General features: G+C 40.4%; 1 protein-coding gene across 1 annotated transcript in view; it reads left to right on the top strand.

The window, feature by feature from the left end:
* Positions 1-23363, top strand: part of PAK5 (p21 (RAC1) activated kinase 5) — a 419074-nt gene that overhangs the window by 290717 nt on the left and 104994 nt on the right. Inside the window, exon 3 of the mRNA XM_070382144.1 lies at positions 14742-14955. Coding sequence (XP_070238245.1) covers positions 14752-14955 — 204 coding nt within the window. The 5' untranslated portion in view covers positions 14742-14751. The remainder of the gene's footprint in view (positions 1-14741; positions 14956-23363) is intronic.

Below are 23363 nucleotides of genomic sequence, written 5' to 3' on the forward strand. Positions count from 1 at the left end.
GCAAAGTAATATCTGCTTTTTAATATGCTATCTAGGTTGGTCACAACTTTCCTTCCAAGGAGCAAGTGTCTTTTAATTTCATGGCTGCAATCACCATCTGTAGTGAATTTGGAGCCCCCCAAAAATAAAGTCAGCCACTGTTTCCAATGTTTCCCCATCTATTTGCCATGAAGTAATGGGACCAGATGCCATGATCTTAGTTTTCTGAATATTGAGCTTTAAGCCAACTTTTTCACTCTCCTCTTCCACTTTCATCAAGAGGCTCTTTAGTTGTTCTTCACTTTCTGCCATAAGGGTGGTGTCATCTGCATATCTGAGGTTATTGATATTTCTCCCAGCAATCTTGATTCCACCTTGCACTTCATCCAGCCCAGCGTTTCTCATGATGTACTCTGCATATAAATTAAATAAGCAAGGTGACAATATACAGCCTTGACGTACTCCTTTTCCTATTAGGAACCAGTCTTCTTCCCATAAGCTCCAACAGAAGCCCAACTCTATGAGGTTTTTCAAACTTTTGTCAGAAAGGCTAATAACTTATTTTTGAAAATAAGATAGATACCATTGCCACTGCCTAGGAAAAGCCCATGTTCTCATAGGAGGTGGTATTAGCATCTGACCTCAGATGAGATGGAGCAAAAAAATTAGGCAAGTGTTTGTGTAGCACATCTGACCAATCTAAATAAAGCAAAATTAAGGTTATTTAAGGTTATTTTGCTCTATGTGAAATTCTGATGCATCAGTTTTTGTCTTCTTGGAGACTGAAGGAAAGAAAGCAGTCACTAATATTCCTGAACTTGACAGTGTTTCCAATCATGATTTATAGATCTCTTTTGATTGCCAGCCATACACACATAATCCTATCTTCAGTCACCTGGGAAGTTGGAGAATTAGATGATAACAACACATGCCATTTATTTCATAGTTTCTGTTGCAAAGACCTCTAAAATCTTTGTACCTAATATGGGAATTTGGAGGACTTTATTCCTATTGTTGGAGAATGTAGCTCCCTGCAGTGGACTTTTTAAAGAGAGAACAAGGGTCTTAGTATGCTATCCTGATTGGTGAATGCCAGAAATTGGAGCATTCTGCTGCCAGTTTCCATATTTAGAGGTCACTCTCAGTTCTATGGACTTCATTGGTGGCTCAGATGGCAAAGAATCTGCCTGCAGTACTGGAGACCTGGGTTCAGTCCCTGGCTTGAGAAGATCCCCTAGAGGAGGACATGGCAACCCACTCCAGTATTCTTGCTTGGAGAATCCCCATGGAAAGAGGAGTCTGGTGGGCTATAGTCCATGGGGTCACAAAGGGTTGGACACAGCTGAGCGATTAAGCACACACTCAGTGCTATGCTGGAGCTGGCTTACATGACTGTTGAGAGTCAATGAGTGCTTCTTTGTTCAACAGTGTCACATGGTAGCTTGGAGTCAGCCATGATGAAACTATTTGCACCACGGAAGTTGGCAAACACAACAATAAGGGCTGTTTGCTCCTTTCTAACCTCCTTAAAAGAGCCAATCATTCACCATTTACCAGTATACCACTGTTATTAACTGTGGTCCTAATTCACTACCTGTCCTGATTGCCACACCCTTTGTAATATGACTTTATAGTTCTTCTCTTTAGGAGGTGGACTCTGTCTCCTACACCTGGAATCTGGGCTGGACCTATGACTTGCACTGATTATAGATTATAACAGAACCAGCAGTGCACCTGTCTCAAGCCTAGGTCTCAAGAGGCCTCACTTCTGCACTCTCCTAGAACCCTGATATCATCATAGTAAGCCTGTGCTATTCTACTGAAAGAAGAGAGTCCATGTGGCCATCCTAGGCCAGTCAGTATCTAGCCAACCACAGCTGACCACAGATCATAGCAGCAAGTGTTGACAGGACCAGAAGTAACACCTAACTGAGCTTAGCACAGATTGCCAGCCCACAATGTTGTGAGCTAAATAAGTAGTTGTCATTTTAAGTCACTACTTATTGGGATTGCTTGTTATGCACAAAAGCTAACTGATACACTAATTTTGTAATTTACATTAAGTTTTAAACAAATGGATATATTGCCAGGATTAACACATCATTCAATGCCTATTTGGGAATTTCTGCTCCACTTAAAGAATCACTTTGAAAGTACTTTCTGTCTTAAGTTTTCCTACCTATTACCCTCAGAGAAAGTAGACAAGGATATTTGGGCATTAGTATCAATGGAGTAGAATGAAAAAGGAAAGTAGAGAATCTGGAGTTATGTAGATATCGTCTACCTCAAGATGGTGGGTCATGCCATTCCCCCTTCAATCAATACTGCTTCTACTATACAGGCTATTTTGGTTTCTTGAACATGGTAAGTTCTTTTCTCTTTTGGGGCCATTATCTTTAGTCTTCTTTCTTTCTGGACTGTTCTGTCTCAACTTTTCAAGAACTATACCTTCTCATTTATGAAGGCTGAAATCTAAACATTCTTCACCAATATCTGCATTACAAGTAGCCACAAAACTACTTCCTTCAAAAGTTACTCTATCACAGTGATAGTCAATAGAAATAAATGAGGTATATTTAATTTTGAATATTCTAGTAACTGTATTTTAAAATGCAAGAAGTGAAATTAACTTAAATGATGTATTTTCCTTAGTTCAAAATATTATTTAAATACATAATATAAAAAATTAGTAAGTCTCATAACTACATTAGACCTGTACAGTAATATTCATACCAGCTTTATTTATAATAGTCAAAAATTGGAGACAATAAAACTGTCACTCAGTAGGTAAATGGTTAAACAGATCATAATGGTACAACATATCACAGAATATTACTCCGCAATAAAAAGAAGCAAACTATTGAAACACAAATCAACTTGGTGGATCTCAAGGGCATTATGCTCCATGCCCCAAAAAAGAAAAGCCAATCTCAAATAGTCATACTCTGTGTGATGCCATTAATAGAATCAAAATTACAAATTTATGGAAATAAAAAACAAGATTAGCAGTTGCCAGGGCTGAGGAGGGTAGGTGTGACAGGAGGGAGATCTTTGTGCGGATGCAACAGTTTTGTGTTTTGATTGTGCTAGTGGTTACATGAATCTACACACGTGAATGATGTAGTACAAAATACACACACTTTACCAATGTCTGATTCCTGGTTTTGATTTTATACTGCTGCTGCTAAGTCACGTCAGTCATGTTCGACTCTGCGACCCCATAGACGGCAGCCCACTAGGCTCTTCTGTCCCTGGGATTCTCCAGGCAAGAATACTAGAGTGGGTTGTCATTTCCTTCTCCAGGGGATCTTCCTGACCCAGGGATTGAACCTGTGAACCCATGTCTCCTGCATTGGCTGTACTGTGCTTAGTCACTCAGTCATGTCCAACTCTTTGTAACTCAGGCTCCTCTGTCCATGGGGTTTCTCCAGACAAGAATACTGGAGTGGGTTGCCATGCCCTCCTCCATGGGATCTTCCCAGTCCAGGGATCAAACCCAGGTCTCTTGCATTGCAGGCAAATTCTTTACTGTCTGAGCCACCAGGGAAACCTGAATTGGCAGTCAGATTCTTTACCACAGAGGCAGCAGATGGTTCAGTGGTAAAGAATCTCCCTGTAATGCAGGAGACACACATTCTGTCCCTGGGTCAGGAAGATCTCCTGGAGAAGGAAATGGCAACCCATTGCAGTATTCATGCCTGGGAAATTGCATGGACAGAGGAACTTTGCAGGCTATAGTCCATGGGGTCACAAAAGAGTCAGATACTACTTTAGCAAATACATGACAACAGCTCTATTGATGCTATTCTACAAAGCATAATTTTCTTCTTGCTCCTATTTTAACACTATCTATCACTGTGGACACTGTGAAAATGATTAGGATTTAAATATTTTCCTCAAAGCATGCCTTTTGTCAGCCCTGGATATTGGATGATAGATAAAATGAGTTGGATGAATTGAAGCCAGGATGGAGAACTGAGTTAGATCAGAGTGGTCTTGCAATGTGGATGGTCTATACAGTGTGGAGTTGGATAAATGGATATGATAAATCCAACTTCAGTCACAGCCTACAATCAGGACAGAATTGGAAAGCTAAGATGAGAAGGAACCAGCAGATATGTGAGATCCAAACAGCTTGATCAATGAGAGGTACCTAGGCGATTTGCACAGTAGAGAAAGACAAAGAAAAAGCAAGGAGTTACAGATGGAGACTAAGTTCAAATTCGAAGGATAAAAATTATAAGTCAGATGCTTCTAAGGAGGTTGAGAAGGCAGGTGTTGTTGGATCAGGGAGCAAGTCAGAAGAGTACACAGAGCATGAGGGGGCATCTGGATTATGAGGATCTGTGCATACAAATAAAGGCCAGATACAAAAATAGTCCCTTTGTTGGCACAACATGCTTTGAAGCAGTTTTTCTGGAATGGGAAGCACCCGGTAGAACAGTGGGCTGCTCCATGGGTGATGTCCAGGAGACATTCTGCATTAAAAGAATCCAAGGAAAGGAAAGCATGTCATTTACCCCTTTTTGTATATGATATGATATTTTTTCTTAGGAAACAGCTTTATTTTTGATGATATTATAAACCCATCCCAAGTTATTAATATTTCTTCTGAATCCCAAATTATATACATGTTCTATTTTACCTAAAGCAACTTAACTAAAAGTCTGGTGAATCTTTCATTCCTGAATCTGAAGGTATGCCAAATATGTGTCTGAGCAATGAAATCTCAACGGGGCGATGGTGTGTCAGTGCCATCCCCCTGCAGTGCAGTTTCTCAGACAGCCATCTTTCTTCTACCAATGACAGGCCAGTCATTAAACCTAAATTATCTGAACACAGGTTGGTAGTCAGAAGTGCTTAAATATCCATTACTGCATTTACCAAGTTCTTCAAATGAGATCTGGGGCTAAAAAGAGAAAAATCTCTTCATGAGGAGGTCAATGAGCAAAGACTCACTTCTGAGATGTACATCAAAGGCACCATCATTCAATTCTGTGGTCGTCCTGTAACCATCCAGCTGTCTGTCCAGCTGAAAACCTTAATAGTCCAGTAATTACACTGACTCCTCAGTTCTGCTGTAGAGCCTGAAAGCACAGTCTAGGCAGTTGTCAGAGCCAAAGCTTAGACCAATGCCATCTTGATGGTGAGAGAGAGGTAAGAACAAAAAGATTGTCTAATAAGTCAACTCTAATAAGTCGGCTCCAGCTCTGCCTTCTTACTGCTATGTCACTCCATCTTCAATGTGGCCCCTCTCTGCTAACTACCTTCTTGCAGGCCAGAATTCCTGGAGCATGTCTATACCATTATTACTTATTATTATTATAAAATATACATAACATAAAATTCACCATTTTTTTTCATTCTGCCTTATTTTATTTTTTATGATTTTTATTTGGGGGAAAATTGCTTTACAATGTTGTGTTGGTTTCTGCTGTGCAACAACACAAATCAGCCATAATTATACAGGTATCACCTCCTGCTTGAGCCTCCATTACCTCCCCAAGTCCCACGCCTCTAGGTCATTAAATGTCAGGCTGGGCTCCCTGTGCTATATAGTAACATTTCACCAGCTATCTATTTGACAAAGGGTAGTGTATATGTTGATGCCACCTTCTCCATTCATCCCACTCTATTTTTCCCCCGTTGTGTCCGTAAGCCCATTCTCTATAACTAAGTTTCCATTCCTTCCCTGCAAACAGGTTCATCAATATCATTTTTCTAGATTCCATATATATGCATTAGTATATGATATTTGTTTTTCTCTTCATGACTTGCTTCACTGTATATGACAGGCTCTAGGTTAATCTACCACATTGGAACTGATTCAAATACATTATTTTTTATGGCTGAGTAATATTCCGTTGTATATATGTGCCATATCTTCTTTATCCAGTCATTTGTCAATGGGCATCCAGGTTGCTTCCATGTCCTAGCTGTTGTAAATAGTGCTTCAATGAACACTGGGGTACATATGTCTTTTTCAATTATGGTTTTCTCAGGTCATATGCCCAGTAGAGGGATTTCTGGGTCATATGGTAGCTTTATTCCTAGTTTTTCCAGGAATCTCCATTCTGTTTTTTTCAGTTATATCAATTTACATTTCTTCCAACTGTGCAAGATGTTTCCTTTTTCTCCACATCCTCACAGAATTTATTGTTTGCAGATTTTTTTTTGATGTTGATGGCCATTCTGATTAGTGTGAGATGATACCTCATTTTATGTGTACAGTTCTAAGGACATGAACATCATTGTGCAACTATCACTACCATCCATCTTCAGAACTTTACCCAAACTCTGTGCCCATTAAATAGTAAGTTCCCATTCTCCCATCTTTCCAGCCCCTGGCAATACCATTATACTCTCTGTCCCTATCAGTTTGACTCCTTTAGGTACCTCATACATGTGGAATCATACAATATTTGGCCCTCTGGGTCTGGCTTATTTCACTTAATATCTTCAAGGTTTATCCACACTGTTGCATGTGTTTCAAATACTTTTCAATGATTTTGAAAGTGCTAGAAAAATAATACCTTGTGAATTTTTATACTGTGGTCCTAACTCAATTCAGAGCACCTTATGAGCATGCCAATGTTTTGGAAACTACAGGTATTTTACATCATTATAGCACTGCTCTTACTGATTATTCCAACTCTACTTATTAATAAAGAATGGCAGAAGTTACAAAACATATATAAATTACTTAACATATATAAATATATATATAAAACAAATCACACTTTGAGCAAGAAAATTAAAATAGAATTCATAGTCCTAAAATGGACTTTTTGAACCAAAAATATTCAGGAGAATAAAAAAATGTTAATGGCCAGTAGTCGTGTGTTTTCTAGGCCAGTGGGCATGCTTGCCATCAAATAGAGGTTTTAAATCTACCTACAAGGTTACTTCATTTTCTACATAAACAGGAAGAATGTCCTTATAAGTTTTCCCCTACATGCTTGTGATGGTTAACACTATGTGTCAACTTGACTGGGCCAAGGAATGTCCAGATAGTTGGTATATATTGTTTCTGGGAATGTTTCTGGAAGAGATTAGCATTTGAACTGGGGAACTGAATAATGCAGATGACCCTCCCCAATGTGGGTAAGCATCATCGAATTCCCAGAGGGCCCCATGGAACAAAAAGATCGAGGAAGGGTGAATTCACTCTTTCCCTACTTGAGCTGAGACCTCTGTCTTCTCCTGCCCTTAGACATTGGTGCCTCTAGTTATTGTGTTTTCATAGTCAGACTGGGTCCTACACCACCAGCCCCTGACTCTCAGGGCTGTCGACATGGACAGAATTACACAGCTAGCCTTCCTGGTTGTCCAGCTGGCAGTGTGTCACGGGGCATCTTGGCCAACATAACCACGTTAGCCAATCTATAATATTTCCTCTTATATACATCTATATAAATCCTATGTTTCTGTTTCTCAGATCTCTTGACTAATACAGCGCTTGTTTCATAAGCCAAGAACCTGTGAGCTAAGAGACATTAGAGAGGCTAGAAGTAGGAGGCATTAGTTTTATCTATCATATGTAGTTTCTTAAAATATCTCCACCTGCTCATCAAGTTGTAAATGTTCAATTCAACAATCAAAAGAGATATTTCAATCCCAGCCTATATGTCACTTTCAGTGGATATAGCTACCACAAAACTGGGTAGCTTTTGCCAATATTCAAAAACTTCAGCAAGTAATGTATTAATAGAACAATAGAAACAAAGGTGAAAGGGCCCAAGGTTAGAAATCAACTCATGATTCAAACACCTTGCTGAATACTTCTTCTATAGGAACTGCCACTTCTTGGGCAAGATGAGAATCTAAACACCTGTCACCATTGGGAAAACTAACTTGTGATCTGATGTGTCATTATTTCTCCAAAGGAGAGCAGCTTCGTGAATCACTTGTGAATGGCTGCCCTAGATATAATTTGAAAATGATGGTTGGTAGCCCTGTTTTTGTTTCCCCAAACTTTAAGCTTTTTGTTTTTTATTGGGGCATAGCTGATTAACAATGCTGTGGTACTTTCAGGTGAACAGTGAAGGGACTCAGCCATATAAATACATGTATCTATTCTCCCCCCAAATCCCCATCCCGTTCAGGCTGGCACATAACACTGAGCTGAGTTCCATGTGCTGTATAATAGGTCCTTGTTGGTTATCCATTTTAAATACAACAGTGTGTACATGTCCTTCCCAAAGTCTCTGACTCTCCCTTCCTCCCTGGAAACCTCAAGTTTATTTTCTAAGTCTGTGAGTCTCTTTCTATTTTATAAGTAAGTTCATTTGTATCATTTCCTTTTAGATTCCACATATAAGGGATGTCATATGATATTTCTCCTTCTCTGTCTGATTTCTGTCATTCAGTATGATACTGTCTCCCCTGGTGACTCAGACTGTAAAGAATCTGCCTGTAATGTGGGAGACCTGGGTTCAATCCCTGGGTTGGGAAAATCCCGTGGAGAAGGGAATGGCAACCCACTCCAGTATTCTTGCCTGGGAAATCCTACGGAAAGAGAAGCCTGGCAGATTACAGTCCATGGGGTCACAAAGAGTCAGGCACGACTGAGCAACTGACATTTTCACAGGTCCATCATGTTGCTCCAGATGGCATTATTTAATTCATTTTAATGGTTATGTAATATTCCATTGTATGTATGTATGTATGTGTGTGTGTGTGTATATATATATATATATATGTATGTATATATATGTATGTATATATATATACATACCACATCTTCTTTATCCATTCCTCTGTCAATGGGCATTTAGGTTTCTTCCATGTTTTGGCTATTGTAAACAGTACTATAATGAACACTGGGGCACATGTATCCTTTTGGATCATGTCTTCTCCAGATATATGCCCAGGTATGGAATTATAATGATGCTTAAAATTCTCCAAGCCAGGCTTTAGCAATATGTGACCCGTGAACTTCCTGATGTTCAAGCTGGTTTTAGAAAAGGCAGAGGAACCAGAAATCAAATTGCCAACATCTGCTGGATCATGGAAAAAGCAAAAGAGTTCCAGAAAAGCATCTACTTCTGCTTTATTGACTATGCCAAAGCCTTTGACTGTGTGGATCACAATAAACTATAGAAAATTCTGAAAGAGATGGGAATACCAGACCACCTGATCTGCCTCTTGAGAAATTTGTATGCAGGTCAGGAAGCAACAGTTACAACTGGACATGGAACAACAGACTGGTTCCAAATAGGAATAGGAGTTCATCAAGGCTGTATATTGTCACCCTGTTTATTTAACTTCTATGCAGAGTACATCAAGAGAAACGCTGGACTGGAAGAAACACAAGCTGGAATCAAGATTGTCGGGAGAAATATCAATAACCTCAGATATGCAGATAACACCTTTCTCCTTTGCAGATTCTGCATTGTGTTCTTTCACTGCAATAATTCATCATCATGAGCATCACTCTGTGCTGAGTCCTGTGAGTCCTCCTAATACATCAAACCATGGGGTGGTATTGAGGACCCCGCACCAGAGGATTATCATGAGTTTTAAGTGAGCTCAGACACACTGAACAGTTAGCACTTTTCCAGACTAAGCAGGTACTCATCCTAGAGAAGAAGTCCTTTACCAAGCAGGTCTGGATTTGAGGAGGATTTCCATACTATCTTTGGCCTGAATGTGAGATTCCTCAGTGCTATCAGGGGAGTGGACATCACTCATGGAATGTCACTGTAGACTTTGGAGATTCCCTCTCTGCTTTTAGTCATGTGTAAGGGTCATAGGAACATGACTCTAGAGTTTACAGCTTCATTTTCTTTTTAAGTTGTTTCTTCTTTAACTCAAACTTACTAGACACCTAGAACTATATTTACTACCATTTAAATTACAGTTGTATAGTATCACATGATGAAATGTAGGCAAATTAATTCAGCTGTGGGTTTCCTCTGTCTTATTTTACAACAAGAATAGTATTAGTTCATTAATATTTTCTTTTTTTATATTCTCACTTGAATGCCATAGCATCCAGTGAGAAATTCACAGTTGGAAAGGAAATAGTAAGACATTTCTATTCTGGTTCTAAAAATGTTTGATCTAACATTCTCAGTTCTTGTTCAAGTATGAATATATGCAAATCCTCAAATGATTTTTCTGCAACAATTGTCACCTGGTTTCTAAAAATGATCATGAAGTTTATTAAAATGTCAAGTGGACTCAACCAATGCATGACCAAATTATATTTCAAATGTACTTATATTTTCATAAAATAATACTGAGAGATGGTGTATAGAGTCACTTACTTATTTGGCATAATTTCTTGGCCACAGAAAACCTTCTAGGCCCTTGACAAACCAGACGATAGCATCACAATTAAGACTCCAATGAGTGGACACAATATAACAGCTAATATGATTACCCAGATTGGGCACTGTGCTTGAGACTATGAAGCAACTAAAATAGAGAAAAGTGATGGGCATCTGAAGAGGCAGGGGATGGGATCATATCAGTTAGCATTTTTTGTGCAACGATCTGTTCCAAAATGTAATGGCTTAAAGCAACAGCCATTTTATTTATATTCTGATTCTGTAGGTTGATACTGTAGGTCCAGCTCAGCTGTTTGTTTGTTTTTTCCTGCTTGTTTTGACTGGGCTTACTAGTGGACAGCTGCAGGTCAGTGAGACAGCTGTTTCCAGGGCTCATTGCCTGGGCTGATGAGTGACTGGATTACATGATCTGTCACCCCCTAACTAGATGGCCTGGCCTCGTTCTCACACTGGCTGGTTCCAAGAGCAGCATGGAGGCACACCCCAGGGGGCAAGCATGTTCCAGTCTTGTGTCATAATTTCTGTTGTCCTTTTGTGGATTACATATTCTGGTCCAGAGTCAGTGCTGGAGAGACCCGCCCAAGGGCTGGACACTGGCAGGCATGAGACATCGAGGCCATTCCCGTAACAGTCTACTGCCACTGCATCCTTTACTTCTTTATGCTCTGTCTGAGATGTTCTCAAATGTTTGAAATCAATTGACCTATACTTATTAACCTAATTATAGTAAGGTACATAAAGAGTTTTTTAAAATGTCATTATGTTTCCAAGAGAGACAACGTGCCAAGGTATTTCTGAGCCCTTCCTATCTTTCGTTAGTTTTTCATTGTCACCTTATGTGAGTTTGCTAAATGAGTCTGAAGTAACAACCAGGATGGATGTGAAAATGGGTTTTGATAAAGTCAGGGGAGTTAATGCTATGAAGACTCTGATCCCTGTCAAGAGACTATATGCTGTGCTGTGGTCTGAATGTGTCTCTCCAAAATCCATGGGTTGACATTCTAATCCAAACGTTGTTTAGTCATTAAGTTGTGACTTAATGAGTTGAGTCTTTTGCGACTCCATGGACTGTAGCCAGGCTCCTCTGTCCATGGGATTTTGCAGGCAAGAATACTGGAGTGGGTCGCCATTTCCTTCTCCAGGGGATCTTCCCAACTCAGGGGTCGAACGTGCATCTCCTGCATTTGCAGGTGAATTATTTACTGCTGAGCCATCCCCAAAGCCCCAGTGTGGTGGCAGTAGGAAGCGGGGCCTTTGGGAGGTGATTGTTCCTTGAAGTTGGAACTTCACAAATGGTATTAGTGCCCTTATTAGAAGAGATCAATGCAAGCTTCTTTGTCCCTTCCAACATGTGAAGTAACAGCAAAAAGACAGCCAACCAGAAAGCAGGTTCTCACCAGGTAGTGAAGGAATGGAAGCATTAGAAAACTAGAAGGAAGTCGGAAACCCCTGCTGGCTGAGCAGGGATAAACAGTTAAAAGAAAAAACAACAACAACAGAAGTTCAAAAGGAGGATGAAGGGAAGGGAGGGAGGGAGAGTGAAAAAGATGATGTTAACATCTGTGGAGCTCTGATCCTAGGTGTTCTTCACTAAATGTTCTGTTCTGGGTGATGTTAGTCTCTCAGCAAATATTTCTTGACCCCTACCATGTGGAGAAATATCAATAACCTCAGATATGCAGATGATACCACCCTTATGGCAGAAAGTGAGGAAGAACTGAAAAGTCTCTTGATGAAAGTGAAAGAGGAGAGTGAAAAAGTTGGCTTAAAGCTCAACATTCAGAAAACTAAGATCATGGCATCTGGTCCCATCACTTCATGGGAAATAGATGGGGAAACAGTGGAAACAGTGTCAGACTTTATTTTTGGGGGCTCCAAAATCACTGCAGATGGTGATTGCAGCCATGAAATTAAAAGACACTTACTCCTTGAAAGGAAAGTTATGACCAACCTAGATAGCATATTAAAAAGCAGAGATATAACTTTGCCAACAAAGGTCCATCTGGTCAAGGCTATGGTTTTTCCAGTGGTCACGTATGGATGTGAGAGTTGGACTGTGAAGAAACCTGAGCACCAAAGAATTGATGCTTTTGAACTGTGGTGTTGGTAGGAGACTCTTGAGAGTCCCTTGGACTGCAAGGAGATCCAACCAGTCCATTCTAGAGGAGATCAGTCCGGGGTGTTCTTTGGAAGGAATAACGCTAAAACTGAAACTCCAGTACTTTGGCCACCTCATGCGAAGAGTTGACTCATTGGAAAAGATTCTGATGCTGGGAGGGATTGGGGGCAGGAGGAGAAGGGGACAGCAGAGGATGAGATGGGTGGATGGCATCACCAACTCGATGGATGTGAGTTTCAGTGAACTCCGGGAATTGGTGATGGACAGGGAAGCCTGGCATGCTGCAATTCAAGGGGTCGCAAAGAATCGGACACGACTGAGTGACTGAACTGAACTGAACTGACCATGTGCCAGACATTGGCCAAGAGTAAAGAGCAAGTGGACGGCATCCCTGCTCTTATGAATCTTATATTCTAGAAGGGAAGACAGATAATAGGCATGCCATTGTTCAACTGACAGCAATTGAATAAGCGTGGAGAAAAATATGTACATGACTGTAGCAGTGTATGTGTATCCCACCTACTCAAGTCTGAGGGCTGGGATAATGTTTCCCCCACAAAGTAACATTGAAGCCAATGCACCATGTTTTTAATAGGTGCAACAGGGTCGCTGGGATTCCCCAAATGATTGTGCTTGTCCTGTTCAATAAATTCAGAGAGGGAAAAACAGTCACCTGCGATCACAATGAATACTAAGTAGCATTCAAGCCCAGGGTACCTTATGTGTTTTCAATAAATGTAAAGCATAAAGTGATTATTTTACATATTTTCTACATGTATCTTTGTCATTTGTCGTTGCTTAGTGGCAAAGTCGTGTCCAACTCTTTTGGAAAGCCATAGCCTGTAGCCCACCAGGCTCTGCAGTCCATGGGATTTCCCAGGCAAGAATACTGGAGTGGGTTGCCCTTTCCTTCTTCAGGGATCTTCCCAACCGAGGGATTGAACCCGTGTCTCCTGTATTGGCAGGCAGGTTGTCACTGAGCCGCCAGGGAAGCCATAGGACCTTTTAAATAGGTAAACTGCATTGTTTCAAACAAGTAAAATACACTGTATAAAATTATAAATATACAGTATAAAGTAGATATTGTTCCCTGCTTCCTCCTGGCTCCCTTCTCTGCAGGCAATACCAGTCAATCTCTGGTATATTCGTCCAGAGGTATGTTCCATACTTGTAGCACTTAGCACTCACTTTGTGCCAGGTGCTTTTCAGACATTTGTTTTACAAGTATTTACTTGGTTAATCCTAATAAAATTTTATGTGGCAAATATAATTATTAACCCCATTCTTCATGTTTACACATATTTTTCCGTACACATGTTTTAGATTTTAAGTGCACATCAGACTTTGAGATGCTTCTCCCTGTGTGCTAGTCAGCTTTTGCTTTGGTAACACCACATAACAAACAAATACAAGGTCTTAATGACTCCATGACAAACATTTATTTCATACTCACAAGTCAGCTGTTGGTGTGACTCCAGCCTGGAGGTCAGATTTGTGTCTGCTTCATGTATCTCTCCTTCCAGAATCTTGGCTGAGGGAACATCATCCACTAGAGAGATGTGCATGCCAAGTGGCAGAAGTGTAAGAGGGAAGTGGAAACACAATACCTTCAAAAACCTCCACCCTGGGGACGTCCCTGGTGGTCCGGTGGCTAAGACTTTGCCTTCCCGTGCAGGGGTGCAGGTTTGATCCCACATGCCTTAGGGCCAAGAAAACAAGACAAAACATAACGCAGAAGCAGTATTGTAACAAATCCAGTAAAGATAGTAAAAATCGTCCACATCAAAAAAATCTTAAAACATATCCACCCTGAACTGCAGGACTTTTTCTTCCTCCACAGTCCATTAGTTAAGGTGAGTCACATGACCAAACTCAGCGAGTTGGAAAACCCTAATCCACATGGCAAGTATAAGGAAAAAGCAAAATTTTTGAATGAAGTTGCCTCATCTACCGGAGAAGGCAACCCCACTCCAGTACTCTTGCCTGGAGAATCCCATGGACGGAGGAGCCTGGAAGGCTGCAGAGTTGGACACGACTGAGCGACTTCACTTTCACTTTTCACTTTCATGCATTGGCAACCCACTCCAGTGTTCTTGCCTGGAGAATCCCAGGGACGGGGGAGCCTGGTGGGCTGCCGACTATGGGGTCGCACAGAGTCGGACATGACTGAAGCAGCTTAGCAGCAGCAGCAGCAGCCTCATCTATAGACTCTAAAAGTACAACTTGCATTGTCTGCAGCTAATAGTGGAAAAGCTGAAAAGACAGAACGATGAGTGAATTACTGATTTTCCTGTGGTCTTTTGGCTGGCAAGATAATAAACTGTTCTCTTTTCTGTTTCATTTCTCAGGTTTTGCATCATGTTTGGGAAAAAAAAGAAAAAGATTGAAATATCGGGCCCATCCAACTTTGAACACAGGGTTCACACTGGGTTTGATCCACAGGAACAGAAATTTACCGGCCTCCCACAGCAGTGGCACAGCCTGCTAGCAGACACCGCCAACAGGCCGAAGCCCATGGTGGACCCTTCCTGCATCACGCCCATCCAGCTGGCGCCCATGAAGGTATGGCCAGGACTTGCTCTTTAAGTTGGCTTGAAAAGTGTGACCTCATTTGATGCAGGGTGAGCTCTCAAATGCCTAAATCATGTATTTGTTTTAAACATTCATATATTATCCACAGTTATTCTTCAGTGATTATAATGTTCACCACTTACTGTAAATTGCAGCACATGAAAAGCAACCTCAGCTTTCAGATGTGAGTCTTTTTTACTCATATTCATACAGTGCAATCACAAAATAGGAAATTTTTATTTCTACTTTAAATGGTGTTTGTGTCAGTAACCTCTGAGTAGATATTATATTAGGCAGGCTTGTGTTGTTATGCATTTGCCCTCAGAATGTCTAAATTTTTATACAAAATTTAGTAAGAACAGGTTTTAACTATACTAAATGATTTTTATGTATGTATACACACATACATGCATATGCATATATATTTTGTATATAATAAAATATATTTATAAGTGTATACATACCTATAAATTATACATATTTAGTCTTCATAGTCTAAGACAGAGAGATTTCAAATAAAAATGAATTATGTGATTCCTAAAATAAGATATAACTTACCTTAAACAAATAGCTAGATTTTTAAAAGGACTGTTCATCAGGATCATTGCATTAAAGTGGAAATCAGACTCAAAACATTTCAGATAGGTCAAGAGACTACCAAAAACTCAGCCTTTGCAGTTTACTTCTGTACATCAGGATGACAAGAATTCCCTGGGCCATCACATTGCCCAAAGGCTTCCTGTGGGAATTAAACATCATTGAAGTTTATCGTCATGTTATCCAATAGGTCAAATTCTGTCCTCACTTCTTATATCAGTAGGCATCTGAGCTATGTAAATACCTTATTCTGTATTAACGTGCATATTAAATACACTGGGCTTAAATGATATGTAAAACAACAGTGGATGCATTTTTAAAGGGTGTAAAGAAGGAACCTAGCTGATACATTACAAGAAATGCTTGTAAGAGATCACTTGCACTGAGTAACTTGGAATAGTGATTCTGTCATTTATTCATGGTCTTATTAGTCAATTTATTCTAGTACTGAACATGTGGGTCTGTCCTGCCCAAAGATTGATACAGGGTGTTTTAATCTTGCATCTTGTAAATTTTATGTTCTGATAAGATTTTGAAACTTTCCAGGCCAGCTGAAATGTAAAAAAGAGGTGGATATTCAAGAAGATAAATCTTTAGGGACAAAAAGGAACCTCTCATCTTAAACAGTATTGATCGACATTTAATAGAAGCTGACCAGTTAACCCACTCTACTTGTTAATATTAGGCAGTATCATGGACAGGGAGGCCTGGAGTGCTGCAGTCCATGGGGTCGCAAAGGGTCAGACATGACTGAGCAACTGAACTGAACTGATCCTTCTATTGAAGATGATTTTCTCTGGAATAAAAGATAAATGCCTCACTAATGACTAAATAATAGGCTGGAACTTATCTAAAAAGAAATCAAGATTGGAAAGAATTTGCTTTATCGTTTCATTATTTTTTGCAATATTCCGAGTTTTTATAAAACCCAGGAAAGGAAGACGCAGTATGCCCCAAAAAGTTATCTGCTATTGATCATCATGGCAAAGGAGAATGTCCAAATGAAACAAGGGCTATTTTCTTAACTTTAAGAAATTGCCATTTGATGAGGAGTATTCTGGAAGGGAGCTGTTTTAGTGTATTGTCCTAGCTAAAGGCCAGGATGTGCTCTCTTGTCAGGGAGTGTGGAACGTGCTTATTATGGGATGAGGTTAGAGTAACATCTATTGCACCATGGTTTTTCAGTTGTGCTAGTCCTAGGACGTCCTGGCTGGTGGTAAAGTAGGAAGCTCCCATCTCAGTGATAATCCATCATGTGTGGTGGCTGTAGGACATAAGAGAATCTTCTAGCTCATTTCTTCCACCTCCTGAGTGAGCTGGCTACCTTTCTTCTTGGACAAAATCTATCAGCCCCACTGAGATTTGGAGCAAAGTTACCTAACTGAGCCCCATGTTTCTCTTACTCACGTAATGGGCTTCCCAACTTTGATGCCAAATGTGTGAGAATTCAGTCTGTATGGGGGAATGTTTGTTATAGACATTTAAATGCTAATAGAGAAATGACTGGAAAATACCTCTCAAGTATGAATCCAGTCCTGGATTTCTGCACATTTCAGGCACAGTAATGTCTGTGAAAAAATAAATAAATACAGACAAGGAATGACAAGACTCAGTTCAGTTCAGTTCAGTTGCTCAGTCATGTCCAACTCTTTGCAACCCCATGAACCACAGCATGCCAGGCCTCCCTGTCCATCACCAACTCCCAGAACTTGCTCAAACTCATGTCCATCAAGTCGGTGATGCCATCCAACCATCTCATCCTCTGTCGTCCCCTTCACCTCCTGCCCTCAATCTTTCCCAGCATCAGGGTCTTTTCAATGAATCACCTTTTCACATCAGGTGGCCAAAGTATTGGAGTTTCAACTTCAACACCAGTCATTCCACTGAACACCCAGGACTGATCTCCTTCAGGATGGACTGGTTGGATCTCCTTGCAGTCCAAGGGACTCTCAAGCGTCTTCTCCAACATCACAGTTGAAAAGCATCAATTCTTTGGTACTCAACTTTCTTTATAGTCCAACTCTCACATGCATACATGACCACTGGAAAAACCATAGCCTTGACTAGATGGACCTTGGTTGACAAAGTAATGTCTCTGCTTTTTAATATGCTGTCTAGGTTGGTCATAACTTTCCTTCCAAGGAGCTAGCGTCTTTTAATTTCATGGCTGCAATCACCATCTGCAGTGATTTTGGAGCCCAGAAAAATAAAGTCAGCCACTGTTTCCACTTTTTCCCCATCTATTTGCCATGAAGTGATGGGACCAGATGCCATGATCTTTGTTTTCTGAATGTTGAGCTTTAAGCCAACTTTTTCACTCTCCTCTTTCACTTTCATCAAGAGGCTCTTTAGTTCTTCTTCACTTTCTGCCATAAGGTGGTGTCATCTGCATATCTGAGGTTGATATTTCTCCCAGCAATCTTGATTCCAGTTTGTGCTTCATCCAGCCCAGTGTTTCTCATGATGTTCTCTGCATATAAGTTAAATAAGCAGGGTGACAATATACAGCCTTGATGTACTCCTTTTCCTATTTGGAACCAGTCTGTTGTTCCATGTCCACTTCTAACTGTTGCTTCCTGACCTGCCTACAGGCTTTTCAAGAAGCAAGTCAGATGGTCTGGTATTCCCAACTCTTGAAGAATTTTCCACAGTTTGTTGTGATCCACACAGTCAAAGGCTTTGGCATAGTCAATAAAGCAGAAGTAGATGTTTTTCTGGAACTCTCTTGCCTTTTTGATGATCCAGCAGATGTTGGCAATTTGATCTCTGGTTCCTCTGCCTTTTCTAAAACCAGCTTGAACATCTGGAAGTCTAGGTTGAATTTTCCCCAGAAAGACCAGTTAATTAAATGCTTCCTAACTGAAAGACAGCCAAGAAATCCAGCCTTCATACTCTCACCAAAGCCCTTTAGATGGAGCTTCTCCTTCCCCAGACCCTGTGAATGCAGCCGGTGCTGTCAGCACTTTTATATCATAGTGAATCCGCTGACTGTACCAGCTCCTCAAATTAGGAAAATCATAGGTTCAAGGGGCCAGAGCACGCCACAAAGTTTGGATGAACTAACTCTTTAGACAAGACTCCTCTGGGGAAATCTTGCAAATGACCTGAGAAGGGCCAGATATAAACTATGCAGAATATATTGCAGAAGACAGAACATTCTTTGGAATAAGAAGCCATGAATGAATTGATAGAAAGTAATGAATAGGTAGAGCTGTACATGTTTAAAGCCCATTTTGGCAAAGCGTTTTTTTTTTTTTTTTTTTTTAAGTAGCATAGACAGTTCTAATTTGGAGTCAAATTGTCCTTTAAAACAGACAAAGGAAAATGAGAAAAGAGATTGTGATATAAAAGCAGTAGTGGAAGAGATATACAGTTCCTTAGGTGGTGGCAAAGTACTGTTTCTTCAGAACTGTAAACTTCAGGCTGGCTGGTTTTGAATGTAAGTTCACCATGGCAACCAACACTGTCTTCTCTGATTGGTCGTGTCAGCTGCTTTGGTCCAAACCTTATTTAAATCACATGTCAAAATCACTGGGACATACTCTTCTACGTAGATTCTTTCAGGTCAGTGTTTCTCAAGCTGCAGTCCAACAGAATCACCTGGAGGGCTTGATAAACACAGATTGCCAGGCCTATCCCCAGAGTTTCTGATTGAGCAGGGCTGGGATGGAGCCTGAGAATTTGCAATTCTGAAAACATTCCAGGTGACACTGATGCTGCTGGTGTGGGAACATGCTTTGAGAACCTTGATTTAGATCATTGCAAAGGAATTTGTCCACATAATGTAGCAGTGCAAGTTTACACTGGCCAACATTTCCAAAATCTCAGAAACCAAGAGCCAAAGGTTATCTTAGAATTGTGTCAAAAGTTAAACTTCAGGTACCCAAGCCAAAGGCATGTCAGCAAGGTGAGGGTTGGGTGGGGAGCACCCTGTAAAAGATAAAACTTTTGGAAAATAACTTTGAGAAACTCCTTTTTTATCTGACATCACTTTGTCTGCAAGAATGTCATAAGCAGTATTACCAAAATTCCTGCTGAATTAGACACTTTTATATAAAGGGCCTTCATGGTCTAGTGGTTAGGAATCTGCCTTGCTGCTGGCTCAGATGATAAAGAATCTGCCTGCACTTCAGGAGACCAGGGTTCAATCTGTAGGTCAGGAAGAGCCCCTGGAGAAGGAAATGGCAACCTACTCCATTATTCTTGCCTGGAGAATTCCTTGGGCAGAGGAGCCTGGTGGGCTACAGTCCACATGGTCGCTAAGAGTCAGACATGACTGAGCAACTAACACTTTCATATAAAGGGCCGGTTGAATGGTCATGTTTGTTCTTGCCTAGTGGTTCTCAAACTTGGACTTTCAGCTGAATCTCCTGAGGATTTTATTAAATCCAAGATTCCTGGCCCCACCCTAGAGATTCTGATTCACTCGTTCTGGGTGGCCCCCGTGGTTTGCCTGTCTAGCAAGCTCTCAGATGCTGCTGATGCCACTGATGGGTGGAGGACACACTTTAAGAACCACTCTTTTACTCTATGGCCAGACAAACCATTTTAGTTGGTAAGTTCTCTTGTTAAGGATCAACACTAATCACTATAATAAAGTCTCCAAAAGGTTCCAAAAAAAAAAAAAAGAACCACTCTTTTAGGTGGACTGAAGCTTGAACTTAATAATCACCCTTTTTAATAGCCTAGAAATCATTTTAAAGTGCTAATACACACAGAGAGAATAATGTTAAAAAGCCTTTATATCACAACATTGTAAATCAACTATACTCCAATAAAAAAATAAAAAGAATGGCCATTTTATTTTATTTTGGGGGGATACTTTTATTTTTTTTACTTTTTATTTTTTTAATATAAATTTATTTAAAAAGCATTTAAAAATAGGAAGAGGAGATCCAAGGAGTGAGCACATGGTGTGTAAGTCCAAGATCAGCCAACTGCAATGGGTGGCATTAGATACATCACCAGCCTGCTGCTTTAGACAGGAGTTTCCTTGTCTATAAAATGAGGGTGCTAGTATTTCCCTTGCAACACTTCAGTGGCCAGATCCCAACTGTCCAAGGAGCTTTGGTGTATGGAGAATACTTTCTACTATTTGTACTTAGTTTAACAATGTGATAAAATTATGGATCTATTAAGTAATATTTTAGAAAAATAGCAGTACCTATTATTAAATTAGTAACATTAATCAAACTATGCATTTAAGTATTAAGTAGTCATATGCTCCCAAATAGTTCAAGAACATCACAGGTGAAATATTTTAACAGAGGAAAGTAAACGTATGCAAAGAAAAACAGTAAAGACACATCAAATATCATAATTGTCATAATGGCTATAAAATATGTTGTTTCACCAACACTTAACCTCTTACTAAAATATTAACACTTTTGTTATTACAAAAATATTAATAATTTGGTTACCAAATTTCTTGTTACCTCTGAGTCAGTTGAGATCTTTATCTTTAAAACCCCCAGGATGCATAAAATTTTACATTAATTTCACTCATTCATTCAACAGGTATTTACTGGAGCCTCACTCTGGGTGAGTGGGATGTCCTTAAGTGCTAGGTCCCTGTCCTGAGGAGCTATAATGCTCACAGAAAGACAGACAATGATCATCTAAATAAACAAACAGCACACCAATGTAGCAATAAATATGATGAAGAAAAGAAAGTATCATCATAATATAAAGTATCTGAGGGGGAAGCCATTCAGAGACCTAGAGGAGAGTCTTCAAGAAGGTGATGAGGGAGCCAGGAAGAAGACCTAGGATGGGGGAGAAATTCACAGGAGGAAGGAAGAACATGTGCAAAGACCCTAGGAGTGGGAACAGGCATGGGGAAGTAGCCTGGGGCCGGGGGAGCTGGAAAAAAGTGGGCAGGGAAGGGGTGGGGAGGTCCATTCACACACTGGATGTTGGAGGCTTTGTGAGCCACAGTCAGACCATTGGTCAAATCCCTGTCCATGAAGGACACAGGTCTCAGATCAAGAAATTGTTCTATTGCAAAATAAATTGATTCATATAAAGGTCAGATTCAATTTTATACTGTGCCGGCAATATTGATTTGATATGCAATCCTGCAGATTTTCAGGGCATGTTAATTAAATGAATATGAATAGTTAAGATTCAGGAAGTCCTTCTGACTCTGTGCTTATCAAAAGATATTTAAGAAAAGCACAAACCTCTTACAGAAGAAGGAATGTGTGTCTTGTAGGGATCATTAAATTTTTTTAAAAGAAAAAGTTAATTATAAATGAAACTTTGATGGCAGATTGCCTATATGCTAAAACTTCTCATCAAAAACATCTTAAAAACACCTACAGTGGGGGCTTTCCTGGAGGTCCAGCAGTTAAGAATCTGCCTTGCAGTACGGGGGTGCGGATTCAATCCCTGGTCAAGGAATTAAGCTCCCATGTGTTGGGGAGCAACTAAGCTCCCGTGTCCCACAGCTACCAAAGCCCACATGTGCTGGATGCCACGTGCCACAACTCATCTGTTCACTGCAAAAAAAGATTCTGCATGACGCAGCAAAGATCCTGCATGCTACACCCATGACTCAACACAGCCAAGTAATAAGGAAATACATAAATAAATTTAAAAAGGAAAACAAGTCACAAAAAATTACAAATCCAATTAAAAAAAAAAAAACACCCACAGCACTGTCTATTAGGTTGATTAGAACCCAAGCTTTCACTGGCATAACAGGTGATTAGCCTTCGCTAAAGTTTTAGTATTTCTGCACTTTTAAAACCAGTGAGAACAACAGACTTGGCGTCTCACAGCTGTCTTGGTGCCCATTATTTTCAGGAACCTCCTTCCATTTTCACTGTGCCTTCTCAACCTTCCCAGCACCAGAGACTATGGAAAGAAAACGTTACACCTGCCCCATTCTCTCCCTTACCTAAATTCAGGCGATTGGGGCAAGTGAGCTCAGTCCCAGAGGAGTGGGTAGGGCCAAAACCAAAGTCAGGTTTATTGCCCATCTTCATTTCTATGATCCAACCAAATCTGGAAACTTCTGAAAAGCATTTTCTGTTGTGTAAGTGAGATTAGTATTGGGCATGCCCCACACCCACCACTCCCCACCCCACCTCCACTCCCCCACCACCCACACAGCCACCTTTGAAAGTCAAAAAAAAGTAAAAATTGACCCCCTCTGCTTATCATCACCATCTTTCCTCCGTTAGAGCGGTACTTCGCCTAAGCTACCTTGACATTTCCTTTCACAGTTGGAGAAGCCTTCAATGCCTATGGCCTAGGTATTACTCCAAAAAAGCAAAAACTGATATTTTCAGGGCAGAAGGAATTATCCCAGGAGAGTGAGCCCTGCAGGTACTCACCCCTTCTTTTATTCTGAGGAGAGCTGGACATTAAACAAACACCTCCTCTGGGCTCTCTGGCCAACACCAAGCATCTGTGTGACGTTTCTGTATCACAAATGACTGGATCTCACAACAGCAGCTCAGGGAACAAATAGAGAACAACTGGACATCCGTGTTCCATGATCCCATAACACAGAAGATTCTAGGCTTCCAGTGAAAACTGGACCACTAAGGCCTCATGAACAAATGCTCTCAGATGCTCCCTCTCAAGAGTTTGGTATCTGTAGTCACCCTGAAGATAAACATAAATAGGATGTACCATTTTAAAGCAATTGTTAGTCATCATCTGTACTGGAAAGTAATTTATGACCACTTGATAGTTAGGTCTATTTCTGAGAAAATCCCTCTCCCAGCATTCCTGCAGTAACTCTGTCCCCAGCTGTCACTCCAAGGAGGAGATGGACAGATCCCACACGGTGA

This window comes from Bos mutus, chromosome 13, assembly GCF_027580195.1.
Source record: "Bos mutus isolate GX-2022 chromosome 13, NWIPB_WYAK_1.1, whole genome shotgun sequence".
Lineage (NCBI taxonomy): Eukaryota > Metazoa > Chordata > Mammalia > Artiodactyla > Bovidae > Bos > Bos mutus.